The 13,235-nt window shown below is 45.0% G+C and overlaps 1 protein-coding gene across 2 annotated transcripts; it reads right to left on the bottom strand.

Annotated features, from left to right (window-relative positions):
* Positions 1 to 272: 272 nt before the first annotated feature.
* On the bottom strand, positions 273 to 12,034 carry LOC121439648 (uncharacterized protein C2orf16-like). 2 transcript variants are annotated; one of them, XM_041640206.1, is made up of 4 exons: positions 11,980 to 12,034; positions 11,113 to 11,207; positions 5,159 to 10,158; positions 273 to 4,810 (listed from the first exon to the last, which is right to left on the bottom strand). In XM_041640206.1, the coding sequence occupies exons 3-4, from the start codon at positions 7,632 to 7,634 to the stop codon at positions 3,561 to 3,563; spliced, it is 3,726 nt and encodes a 1,241-aa protein (XP_041496140.1). In that variant the 5' UTR covers positions 7,635 to 10,158; positions 11,113 to 11,207; positions 11,980 to 12,034; the 3' UTR covers positions 273 to 3,560. Both variants share the same exon structure in this region, with proteins under 2 accessions (XP_041496140.1, XP_041496141.1).
* Between the last annotated feature and the right edge of the window lie 1,201 nt (positions 12,035 to 13,235).

The following is a 13,235-nucleotide window of genomic DNA, read 5'->3' as shown; positions in this document are numbered from 1 at the left end:
TTTTAAAACTACCAATATAGGACCGGCAAGATGTCTCAGTGGTTAAAAGGTCTTGCTGCATAAGCCTACTACTGATGAGCGTTCAGTCCCCAGGACCCACAGTAGATGGACAGAATCAACTCCACAGGCACAGCATAACACAGGCATGCCTGCATCCACACACACATAATACATACACACAAACAAATAACTAAAATAATTTTTAAGACCATTTTAATTTTAGAGGGCTGGGGCTTGCCTAGCACGCATGACGCCCAGCTTTGATCCCCGGCACCACATATGCCAGACATTATAGCACATGCCTATAATTTTAGCATTTGGGAGGTGGAGGCAGGAGGATCAGAAACTCCTTGGAGCAAGTGGGCGAAGCCTGAAGATTTCAGGGGTCCTTGTGAACCCCAACCCTTCAGCTCCGGGCATTTGCACATCCAGTCCCACCCATCCCACAAGTGATCTTACAGCTGCAAAGAGAGTTCAATTATTATCCCTTTATTGATCTTAAATTACAAACCCATTCTCACTCCCCTCCCAGATAGTTCTTTGATTGCTGAAGGTGCAGGCAGTGGCTGAGCAGGAAGGGGCAGCTAGGTGAAGATTTGCAGGAACTCTTTAGACCAGTTATGTCTGGGTCTCTCCTTAGGGGAACTGTGCCGGAGCCTCCCCTTGGGGCTGTGATGGGGTCTCGCATGGTGACCTTGCTGGTTCCTCTCTAAGTGTCGGCTCCTCCCAGAATGACCGCGTCTGCTGTCAGAGGGGCTGTAGTGAGTTCTCTGAGAATGGCTGCGGTGGAGTCCGGAAGAAGGCCTGTGGAGCCTGGACCTAGAGGGACTGCGGTAGCCTCTTCCAGAAGAGCTTTGCCTTGTCCTGCCAGAGCATCTGGAAGAAGGGGATCTCTCAGAGAGAGTACATGGCTCCGTTCTGAAGGACTGGCCCATGTCCTCCAGATGGGACTGAGATGGAGGGGCTGCGGCATCTCTGCAAAGGGGGACTGTGTTGGTTCCTCCCATAAAGACCAAGCAGACCCTTGGGGGAGGGATTACGTCCCCTTCTCTCTCGAGGGCTCCCTGAAGAACTGCGAGGGACTGGGTTGGCTCCTCCCTGAGGGACTGCGACCTCTCCCCTTAGAGAGCCTGGGTGGGCTCCTGTCAGAGATACTCTGAGGGATTCTTCTAGAGGGACTGCCATCCTTCCTCTGGGAGGGACTGCGACATCCCCTCACTGAGAGGCTTCTAAGGGTTCTGTCAGAGGGACTCCTAGGCTTTCTCTGAGGACTGTGGCATCTCCGATGAGATCTCTCAGACAGGCTGTGATAGGTCCTGTGTTGTTCTTGCTTGTGTTTGAAGTGACTCTGCATGGTTCTCTTCAGAAGGGAGTCAGGCAAGAGTGTCTCTTGGGCCTGAAATTTGGCTCCTACTTTAGAACAGTTCTTAGACTCTGGACTGAAGAATTCATAGTTTTTCTTTGTTCTGCTGTTGACATTTAGAACTCTACTCAAAGGCTGTAGGATTGGAGTAGCTAGGATAACGACATTCCTTTCAGAAACAATGTTCTTGGCCAATTCCAAAGGTCTAGGTTGGAGAGAGCTCACTTGTTTTGATTGTTGAGCTTGGTCACATGTTTCCTGCAATCTGTCTTCTTTCTTAGGGGTGGAACCCATGAACTTTTGCTTGATAACAGGTGTGCTGGCCCCTCTGCCACTTCCTGTTAAACAATCATCCTCGTCTTTTTCTTCGGGGTACAAGTTTTTGCTTGACCACAAATTGTCTGGACTAGCCCTGTCCTCAGGCTTCTTTCCGGTGATAGCCATAACTCTATGTGCTCTTTGGAATACCTGCTTTAGGCCCTGAGAAAGCAGCTGGATGAACCCGGGCTGGGAGGATTTCTTCGGTTGTCTCTTTGAAGAAACAGTGCTGGTTTGAGCGGTTTTGATACTCTTGCTTCTTGATGGATCTGTCAGTGTTCCAGAAGGACACTCTTCTGTGGGTCTACTGTTTTTGTAGAGCTTTATGTTTTGCTTTTTAAGTTCCTTGGTGATTTTCTTCATTGGATATTTTAAGTCTAAGGTCTTACTGAGTCTTGACTTAGCCCATTTTTCATGCCGGTTACTTTCAGAACCACTCTCTGACGCGAGAGAACCTCACAGAATTCATAATGCCCAGAGTCTTTGGCTTCTGTCTTCCTTGCTACACCACAGCTGCCCCATTGCTTTTGCCTCCTGTGAACTGGTACAGAAGCCGGAGACTGGGAAGATCTGGACTGGAAATCTCTTGTAGAAGTTGGACTCTTGGAAGCTGGAGTATAGATTTTAGCTTTCCTGTGCGATGATGAGGAAGGGTTCTTCGATGTGTCCACTGTTTCTCCCACAATCCTTTGAGACTTGAGGTCTTTTTCTAATGTGCAACATAAAACCAAGATCTTGTCTTGAAGATGTGGTCTTGGGAGCAAATTCAAAGGATCCTTTACTTGAGTTCTTGATCTTGTGGCAACTCCAATTGGTTCTACAGCCCTCTGAAACTATCATATCGTGCAGTTTGGGAGTCAAATCAACATATTTTGACCCTTGAGAGGTTGGCTCCGGTATCATCACTGACTCTATAACTTGAAGTGGTGGTCCAGGAATCACTGTCAGAGATTTAGAGACTTGAGGAACTTGAAGCTATGTCTTTGCAGGTTCTCAGAGATTTGATTGAGTGGCTTTGGGCTGACCGTTACAAAGTTTATAATCTGATCCAGTGATTCTATTGGAGTGACGTTCGCTTTTTCAATGCTCGCCTTCTGGGGAGTTGGTAGACCACTTCCTACCTCTTCTGTCTGACATTCCTCAAACGTGAGCTCTACAGAGGCTGTATTTCCCACAACTTGATTGGTTGGCTGGGTGGTCAACTCTAAGGATTTTTCCCTTTGCAGCCATGGCTTAGAGATCAAACCTACAGATTTGGGAATCTGAGGTCCTGGTGTTATCCCTGGAGCAGAATCCGGAACATGATAGAATGGCCTTGGTGACGAGGCTACAGATTGTTCCCTTGGGGATCTTTTCTCGGAGCTCCCCATCACAGGTTCTAAGTCTTGAGGATATGGCCGTGGAGATTTTTCAACACATTCAGTCTCTCTGTTTACTGGCGTTGAAGACACTCTAAGAAATTCTTTCCCTTGTTGTCTTATCTTACAAGTTAGCCCCGTCATTTCTGTGGCATGATTCTTGAGGTCGAGGGTCATGCTCTTAGATCCTGTGGCTGGTTGGGTCTGTGACTGCTTGAAATCTTTCACTTGAGGCCACGAACAAGAAAGCAACTCCAGGGTTTCTAGGCTCTGATAGTTTTTCTGTGGGGTCAGTTCTGAGGCATTTGAATCTTGATCACTTAGGGTGATCCTGGCACTTGAAGCTCTGGCTGCTGCAGCATCCCCAATGATCCTGTGACTGTATCCGTTGGCTTGGGGGTCAACCTCATAGATTTCTCTGTTGTTTCTGTGCTTTTGTGTCCCAACCCTTTCATCATTTCTGAAGATCCCACATCTTCTTGATAAATGGGCAGCGGAATATAATTCACCAATTTAGGGGCTTAGTACCTGATCTTCGTGTTCATCTCTGCATAGTCTACCAGGTGGTTTGCTGGTCTGCCTGTCACCTTAGAGGGTTCTGTGATTTGATTATTTGTTTGGGGAATTTGGTTCCCAAATGTCACATTTTGAAGGAATGGACTTGGTGATAAGCCCACAGAGTTTTCACTTCGTGGCAGGAACAGCAATGGCTGTTTGCTCATCTCTGGAAATATTTTATCTTCAGGCAGTGGTGTTGGTAAAACTTCCACAGAGTCCACACCAGTTGACTGAGGCTTCGGAGTCAACATGGGTTGTGCAGTTTGCTGCCGTGACCCAAATTGCTTCTTCAAAAATGGGATCTCTTGAAACTTTTCCCCTACCGATAAATTAGATGGCTTCACACCTTGAAAAGGGGGTCCACGGCTCAATAGAACAGATCTTGTACACTGAGATTCTGGTCCAGTAGTCCATGCAAAGGACTTTATGTTTTGCAACTGTGGCCCTGAACCAAGCTTCGCTAAATTTATGCATTGTAATTCTAATCCTGGATTCAATTCAGAAAAAGTCACACATTGTTCCTGTGGCCCAGGGTTGTATTCTGCAGGTGCTATACCTGCAACATTTGACCCTGGAGTTAATTCAAGCCTTAAATCTTGCAAGTGCTGTCCTGGGTTAACTGTTATAGGCATCTCTCTTTGAATTCCTGTCCCTGGGTTCAACTCAGGAAACTTCATACCTTGAAGTTTAGGAGCTTCTAAATGTGGCCCAGGGTTGTAGCCCATAGAATTTGCAGACTGTGATTCTTGTCTTCGAGTACATGCAGAAGAATTCACATTTTGCAATTGTTTTTGGACACTGCACCAAACAGAATTTACACACATCATTTGTGGTGCTGGAAATGTTGTACCAGAATGCATTCCTTGAAGAAGTGGCCCAAGATTATTCCTATTAGAACGTTCACACTGAGGGTTTTGGCTTGGAATGCATGCAGAAGAATTCACACCTTGAAAATGTGCTTTAGAATTGCACTCAGTGGAATTCATACACGGAGGACTTGGCTCTGGGGTGCATACAGAAGAATTCACACACGGAGGACTTGGCTCCGGGGTGCATATGGAAGAATTTACACATGGAGGACTTGGTCCTGGGGTGCATACGGAAGAATTCACACACGGAGGACTTGACACTGAAGTGCGTGCAGAAGAATTTACATCTTGCAAATTTGGGTCATGACTGCACACAGTAGAATCTACACATTGCAATTTTGGTCCTAAAATACACACAGAATGCATTCCATTAAAATGTGGCCCAGGGTTGCACACAGAATTTATACACCTAGGGTCTGGCTCTGGAATGTGTGCAGAGAAATTTCTATTTTGCAAATATGACCCAGGTTTATATTCACTGGAATTTGTATACTGAGAATTTGCATCGGGGGTACATGCAGAATTCACATCTTCCAAATGTGATCCAAGGCAGAATTCCTTAGATTTTATGCCTTGAAGGTCTAGATCAGGGTGCAACTTAGGCGATTCTACATTTTGTGTTCCTGTGTTGGATGTCATGATATTTTTACAGTGAATCTGTGGCCCTGGACTCAACTCACAGAATGTCCTACCTTGCAATCGAGACGTAAATTCCAGAGATGATTCATCTGACAGCTTGGACTCTGTGCACACATCAGGAGCTTTTCTCTCTCGCACCTGTTGCTCTGAGTTGTATTCTATAGATTTCAGATCGGGAAGCTTTGTACATACTTCTGATGACTGGATATGTTGCGAATGTGGCTCATGACTGAAGACTACCGGTTTTATACTTTGAAGCTGTTGCTTTTGACTTAATTTGTGAAATTTCCCATCTTGCTTCAGGTTTCTGGCACTGAGTTCAGAAGGTACCACACTATAAATTGTGGAGTCCGAGTCCTGCTCGGCAAATCCCACAACCTGCAATTCTGCACCATGATTGATCCCCATATCCTTCACTGCTTGGACATTTGTAGGCTTGGGTTGCCTGCCTTTCAACTTCCATCCAGGTTTGACTGCCTCAGGTTCCATACCTTGAAGATGTAATTCTGGGGTTAACACGGATCCTTTCCCATTCTGGAACTGAGGGATTTTCAGCTGCAAAAGCTTCCTGTCAAGTGCCTTGCCGAAAGTCTGCCTAAGAGATTTTGCATTCTGCCACCGTGACTGGGCCACAAAGCCCTTGGGTTTCTCTCCTTGAAGCATGTCCTCTGAAAATACTTCAGAAGACCTCATACCCTGCAAGCATGGGCTAGAACTGACCTCTGTAGATCTTGCATCTTCCTGCTTTATCCCCAGAACTGACTTAGATTTCTCATCTTGTAACTGAGGGCCCAAGTTTAACTCCACAGATTCCCCATTTGGGGACTTTGACTCCACTATCAAAGATTCCATACTTTGGAGCTTTTTCCCATGAGCCAACTCAGACGGCTTTTTATTTTGTGGCTGTGATCCTGAATTAAAGTCCATTGCTTTTATGCCTTGGGATTTTATCTGTGTTACCAGCTCGGGAGATTTTATACTTGTAACGTGATGTTTCATAGAGTTCACATCTTGAAGTTTCATACCCAAGATCTGCTCAGCATATTTCAAATCTTGTAAAGGGGACACTGAGTCCAGCCCTACTGATTTTGTGCCTAAAAACATCTTCTTTGGGGTGAAATCAGGTTTCTTACCTTGTAACTTTGAACTAGGTTTGCTTTCTACCAGTTTCACACCATGAACCCTCTTCTCTGTAAGGACTTCAGATGGCATACCTTGTAATTGTGGTCCAGGAGTAAAGCCCATAGATATGACATCTTGGACCTTTATACCCATGATTGTCCTTGAAGATTTCAGATCTTGTAACTGTGGGCCTGATTCACAGTCTTCCATTTCCATATCTTGGGACTTTGTCGTCAGACCTGGATTGGATTTTATACCTTGCCACTGTGACCCATGTTTACAGTCTAGCTGGACACTTTGATTGGCAAATGGCTTACCTTGACTTGACGTGATACATTTCATATTTTGGGACTCTGTTTCAGGTGTCAAGTCAGAACATTCTGCACTTTGCCATTGGGGCCCAGAGTTGATCTCTGATTTTATATCCCAAGGCTTTGTCTGAAGTGCCAACTCAGAAGATTTTGCACTTTTTAACTCCATACTGCTTTGTGGTTGTGCCCTTTGGCTTAATACCCCATAGTTCGCTTCTGAGGCCTGTGACTCTTGTTTAAACACTAAAGATGTCACAGATTGAGGTTGTGTTCCTGGGGGTGACCCTAAGGTCACTTCTTGTGGCTGCATTCCAGGGTTCAATCCGGGACAGCCTGTGACTTCTAAGTGAAACCTGGGTTCAAATGTGAATTTTATATTGTTAATCTTTGACCTTAAGTTTGGGTCACATCCTTTCATACTTCTAAACTGGTGCTCCGATTTAAAATCAATAGTTTTGAACCCATGAGACTGTTGTCCCAGGGTTGACCTTGTAGGTTGTTTACTTTGTAACTTCAGCCCTGTAATCAACTCATTAGAAGTCTTCACATTCCTTAGTTGTGCCAAAGGGTTTAACTCTTTAGCTGTGACATCTTCAGATTGTAACCTAAGATTCAGCATAGATTTCTTAGCTTGATAGCCAGATGCTGGGATCCACTGAACAGATTTTGTATTTTCAAGCTGTAATCCATGGTGTAATGCCACACTTTTTACACACTCATCCTGTGGCTCTGATCCGTGGTGTAATGCCACACTTTTTACACACTCATCCTGTGGCTCTGATCCGTGGTGTAATGCCACACTTTTTACACACTCAGACTGTGGCTCTGATCCGTCGTGTAATGCCACACTTTTTACACACTCAGCCTGTGGCTCTGAGTTTTCCCCTTCTTGTAACTCTGGTTTTGGGGATGCCTCAGGGGTTTTTATGTGCTGTACTTTTGGCTCAAGGTTAAAATCTGCAGATTTATTCCCTTGAAGTTTTGGCCTTACAGTCGTTTCAGGTCGCTTCACACCTCCCAATTCTACGGATGGTTTCTGTTCTGTAGATTTGACACCTTGAGATTGTGACCCACGATTTAACCCTAAACACTTCATGCTGTGGAACTCAGGTCCTGGTATCCAATGAACGGATCTAACACTTACAACTGATGGATCTTGGTTTTGATCCACAGTTTTGATCCTCTGAGGCTGAATCTCCTTTCTGCCTCAGGGGTTTTTATGTGCTGTAGCTCAAGGTTAAAATCTGCAGATTTATTCTTAGCTGCTGTGGGCCTAGATTTAAAATGCACAGATTTCACTTTCGGGGGCTGTGTCTCCTCAATCAGTTCCTTCGGGGATGGAGTTTGAGGCCCTGACTTCTGGCTTTGTCTTTTCAGGACCTACCTCTCCTAGAGATGACTGTAGGACATTTATAGATTCCTCATTTTGTAAGAATGATAAGACTGATAGGACTCTTATCTTCTGGTAGTATGGCTTGGTGGCTCTGATGGCTTCACACCTCCCAACTGTATGGACGTTTTCTGTTCTGTAGATTTGACACCTTGAGATTGTGACCCATGATTTAACCCTAAACACTTCATGCTGTGGAACTCAGGTCCTGGTATCCACTGAACAGATCTTACACTTCCAACCAGTGGATCTTTGTTTTGATCCACAGTTTTGATTCCTTGAGGTTGTGGCTCTGATGTTAAGTTCAAAGTTTTTGTTTTCTGAAGCCCTAGTGCTAACGGAGAGGTTTTTACTTGCTGTGACTGTGGCTCAAGATGCAACCCTACAGATTTTTCTTCTTGAATTATTTTAGAAAAAAATAATTCAGGCAAAAGTCCCTGAGACTTCCTATCTTGAAAGTGAATACCTGGTGTGACCTGTGTACATCTGAAACCTTGGTGCTTGGGCTCAGGGGTCAGATCAGAGAATTTCACAGCTTGCGAGCATGGTCCTACATTTACTTCCACAGGCTTCACATGTTGCAGTTTTGCTTCTGGAAGATTTGGCCCCGGGATACAATCTGATGATCTGATTTCTGGTACTGGGGAACGTGATCGTGCCTCATCAGATTTCACACCATAACGTGGGGGGCCTGAGATGACATTTCCTCGTTTTCCCCCTTGGTAGAACTTTGGAAATCTGACACTTTGCAGTTGTGGCCCTGGAATCAACCCAGATTTGATACTTAGCTGCTGTGGGCCTAGATTTAAATGCACAGATTTCACTTTCGGGGGCTGTGTCTCCTCAATCAGTTCCTTCGGGGATGGACTTGTGGCCCTGACTATGGCTTTGTCTTTTCAGGACCTACCTCTCCTAGAGACGACTGTAGGACATTTATAGATTCCTCATTTTGTAAGAATGATAAGACTGATAGGACTCTTATCTTCTGGTAGTATGGCTTGGTGGCCATGCAATGTATCCACCTTGCCGATTCCATGACTTGGTATTGTGGCTTTGGGGCTATTTCTGCTGGTTCTATGACATGTGGGTGTAATTCATTAATCATCCCCATGGAATCCATGACATGGAGCAATTTTGCAGGAGTTACCTTCATATTATCTGTGACTGGACTCTGTCTTAAGGCCGTACTCTTTGATTCCGTAGCTGAATACTGAAGAATTTTTACTGTTTACTTGATCTGATGGCTGAGGAGTTAGATTCACTGTTTCTGCTTGATTTGGTGGCTGCGGGGGAAACCCCACACAGTCTATCTACCTGCGTGTGTGATTCTGGGATCATTCCCATCAAGCCCATAATCTGAAGCAATGCCACTGGAGTGACCTTTATGCTGTCCGTGGCTGAGCGTGGTACCTGGGCTGTCAGTTCCACGTCAGTTCCTTGTGCCCTTTGTGGCTGTATCCTTTGTTCTGGAAGACCGAGGACCCTCTGATCTATATTCAGCTCTAACACATGCCTTGGATCCTTTTTCAGTAAAGCTGAACTATGTTAATGGGAGCTGGAGTGCCCATTGATATCACTACAGGGTTGTAGCTAAGAACCTGGTGGTCATTCGCAGACTGTAACTGCTTGTTTGAGGTCAGCGGCTGTGACACTTCCGTCCTGCTTAATTCAGAATTCACTCCAATGTTTACATGGACATGAAACGATGGAGCATCTGGAGATCGGTTGGTATTTTGCTCAGCCCTCTGAGGGAGGAGTGTAGGTAACTGAGTTTTGGGAAGCCCTTGTTCAGGGACTCCTTGTACATTCATCAATTCGTTACATATTTCCCAGGATTTCTTCACAGGCAGATGCACCGCTTGTGCCCGCAAAGTAGAAACCTTATGTGACATATGTCCTTCCAGTTCTCCTCTGACTAAAGGAGAGAGCTGGAGTGGACCCCATACTAGGGGGCCTGGGCTCTCATTCAAAACAGATTTCTTAAGTAGGCAGGGATGAGCCCTGGCTCCTGGGAGCAGGCGGTTCCTTTCGGGAGAAAGCAGGGAAGCTATGGCTCCGGAATTGCCACGTTGCTCCTCCAAGAAAGACTGGAAGGGATGGGTTCGAGCTGTCACTGTATGATACAGAAGACATGCTGGAGTCAGAAGAACGGTTTCCCATTGTACCCACAATGTCAGAGCCGGAGGAAGACAAATCTTGGGACTCTTTTAAGCTTTTCATAAGTGTTGACCTGATAGAAAGAAATGTTATCATTTTCTTTGGGACCAGTAGGCATAAAATTAGTAAGAAGAGAGAGAGTGGTTGTTTCAAGTTCAAAACATTTTTGGTCTAAGGGAGAGATGAAAGGAGGGTTTGCATTCACAAACATCAGTTATTTATGTAAAGAATCCCTCCACCAAGAGCAAGATGTGTGAGTCAGTGAAGAAAGGACATGCTGTACAAAGAGAGAAGCTGAGTTCCATCCCCAGGACCCAAATGAAAAGAAAGGGACACAGTACCCCAGTGCTGGGGAAGCAGAGAAATGTGGATCCCCTGGGGCTCACTGGACAGCTTAGGCAAATTATCTCAAAAATCCAGCTGCATGGCTCCCCAAAATGACACCCAAGTTTTGCAGACATATACATGCACACACACACATGCACACACGCACAACCTGTGCTTGCCATTAAGCCAGAAGACCTGTGTTCGATCCCTAAGACCCACATCTTAGAAGGAAAGAACTGACTCCTGTGGCTTCTCCTCTGACCACCATGTACATGATGTGGTACACATGTGCACACATGCACAAAAATAATAAATACCTAAATAAATGTGATGTGTACGTACACACACACACACACACACACACACACACACACATTACTTTGAGGCCTAGAGATATGGCTCAGCAGTTAAGAGTAGTGTCTGCTCTTCCAGAGGACCCAAGTTTGCTTACCAACACCCACATGGTAGTCTACAAACATTTGTAACTCCAGTGCCAGGGGATCCAATGCCCTCTTCTGGCCTCTGTGGGCATCAGTCATGAATGTGGTGCACAAACACACATGCAAGTAAAATACCCATATAAAACATGGAATAAATAAAGCTTAAAATAATATTCTCCATTGCTCAAACTCACTTTTCTTTTACCTCCCTCCTTTTACTCCCTCTCTCTCTCCCCTACCCAGAAACTCTGTTTCCTGACCTTGCATTTTCCAAATGTTGGAAGATCTTTTGAAGACTCCCGTTTAGGATCTGAATAAATATTCCTGGCTCCAGCCAGTAGAGTCTCCTGAAATACTGAACACAAAAGGGGATGTCAGTAGAAGTGAAGTGATATTAAAGTACCAGTAAGCCAGCCAATAAGAATAAGAAGTTAATTTAGGAAGGAGGCAATTGCTGTCACAGTAAATGAAGTAAAAGTCCCAGGATTTTACATACAGCATCTACGGTTAAGATGGTGTTGCAGCTAGGATTTCCATTGTTGTATTGAAACACGATGACCACAAACTTAGGGGGACAGGGTTTGTTTCAGCTTACAGTTCTCAGGTTACACTCCATTGCTGACAGAAGTCATGGTAGGACCTCAGGGCAAGATGGACCCAGGAGGCAGCAGCTGATGCAAAGGCCGTGGAGGAACCCTGCTTACTGGATTGCTTTCATGGCTTGCTCACCCTGCCTTCTTGTTCTACTTGAGACCACCAGTCCATGGGTGGCATCACCCACAGTGAGCTGGACCTTCCTATATCAATCATCAATTAAGAAAATGTAGCTGGGCAGTGGTGGCACACACCTGTAATCCCAGCACTTTGGAGGCAGAGGCAGGTAGATCTCTGAGTTCAAGGCCTGTCTGGTCTACAGAGTGAGTTTTAGGACAGCCAGGACTACACAGAGAAGCCCTGTCTCGAAAAACCAAAAAAAAAAAAAAATTAAAAAAGCAGCACAGGCTTGTCCACAGGGCAATCTAGAGAGGGCAATCTCTTCCAAAATGATGCCAGTTTGGATCATGTTGACATGAAACCAGCCATCATGGTATTTGTCATAGGACAGTCTGAAGACAGACTCTGCTTACCATGTTAGATCAGCTTCAATGATATTCATCATTCCAGCGTTTTTCAGCTGTGAAACTGTAACAGGAGTAAAGAGACCGTGAGCATAGTGACTACTGACATCATCTAACAATTAGGGGAGCAAAGATGAAGTCACATCGTGAAACTGATGAGTGGTACGGCCCAGCTATCAAGTTTTGTTTTGCAAGCAAACTATACTGTCTTCATCATGTACTAGAAGTGACCCCGGAATGCAGTAGTGAGGGACACAGAGGTTCCCAATATATCTTTTCCTTTAAAGATGTCTACCCCACATCCAAATCCGTGGTAGCGGAATAAGGAGATGGACCTCCCTCACCAAACTCTTGGTAGTTAATTTTTGCCCATTCTCCTTCCCCATATTTTGGGCTTTCCATGAAAATGTATGGGACAGAGAAGCACGAGGAAAGCAAACAATGTAGGAATTATGGAGCTGTCTGCATGACTTTGGAAGTGAAGATGTCAGAAAGATGGGGGTACTCTCCAGGAACACCCTCTTTTTCCACTTTCTTCCACCCGCTGTTCAAGACTAGAGTTTGAAAGCATGGCCCACGGTTGATCAGTCACCAGCCTTGAGCTGATCAGTAAGGGAGAGAATCATTCTGACCTGTAAGTTCATGTTTCTGGAAGTGTTCGTGTTGCTTGGAAATCTAGAGAAACACACAAAAAGAAACAAAGTCAGGTTTATGCTCTAGATTGGGGGTTTTATGGAGAACACTTCTCACCTTATCTATGGGATATTGACACATTTTATATCAGGTATCAACACGGTTGTCATCTGTAACCATATTATTAGTTACCATCTCATCGAATTACGTGTGAATAATTTATTAAGTATACTAAGGGACCAGCAAGATTGCCCTGTAGGCACAGGTGTTTGACACCAAGCCTAATGACCTGAGTTCCGTCTCTGGAGCCCATAGTGTAAAAGAAGAAAAGCAATTTCCACAAGTCGTCTTCACCTCCACATGCGTGCCATGGGCATTTGTACATGGATGTACACACATATAAATTAGTCCTAGATTATTGTGTGTATGAGTCCTGTACTCTAGAGACTTGCATTCATAAGGAAAATAGCCAACCAAACAGGTAAGATGCCATGTGGGAGCCAGCAAAATGACTCAGTGGCTAAAGATACCTGTGGCCAAGCCTTGGCAACCTATGTTCAATCCCTATGACCAGTATGGTACATGAAAAGACTCTTTCAGGTTGTCCTCTACTTCCATATGCCCCTGGCCCC

This window comes from Microtus oregoni, unplaced genomic scaffold (assembly GCF_018167655.1).
Source record: "Microtus oregoni isolate MIOR12 unplaced genomic scaffold, Mior012 000062F_ref0000492, whole genome shotgun sequence".
NCBI lineage: Eukaryota > Metazoa > Chordata > Mammalia > Rodentia > Cricetidae > Microtus > Microtus oregoni.
The sequence above is the reverse complement of the archived record's forward strand: the minus strand, read 5'-3'. Positions and strand labels throughout refer to the sequence as shown.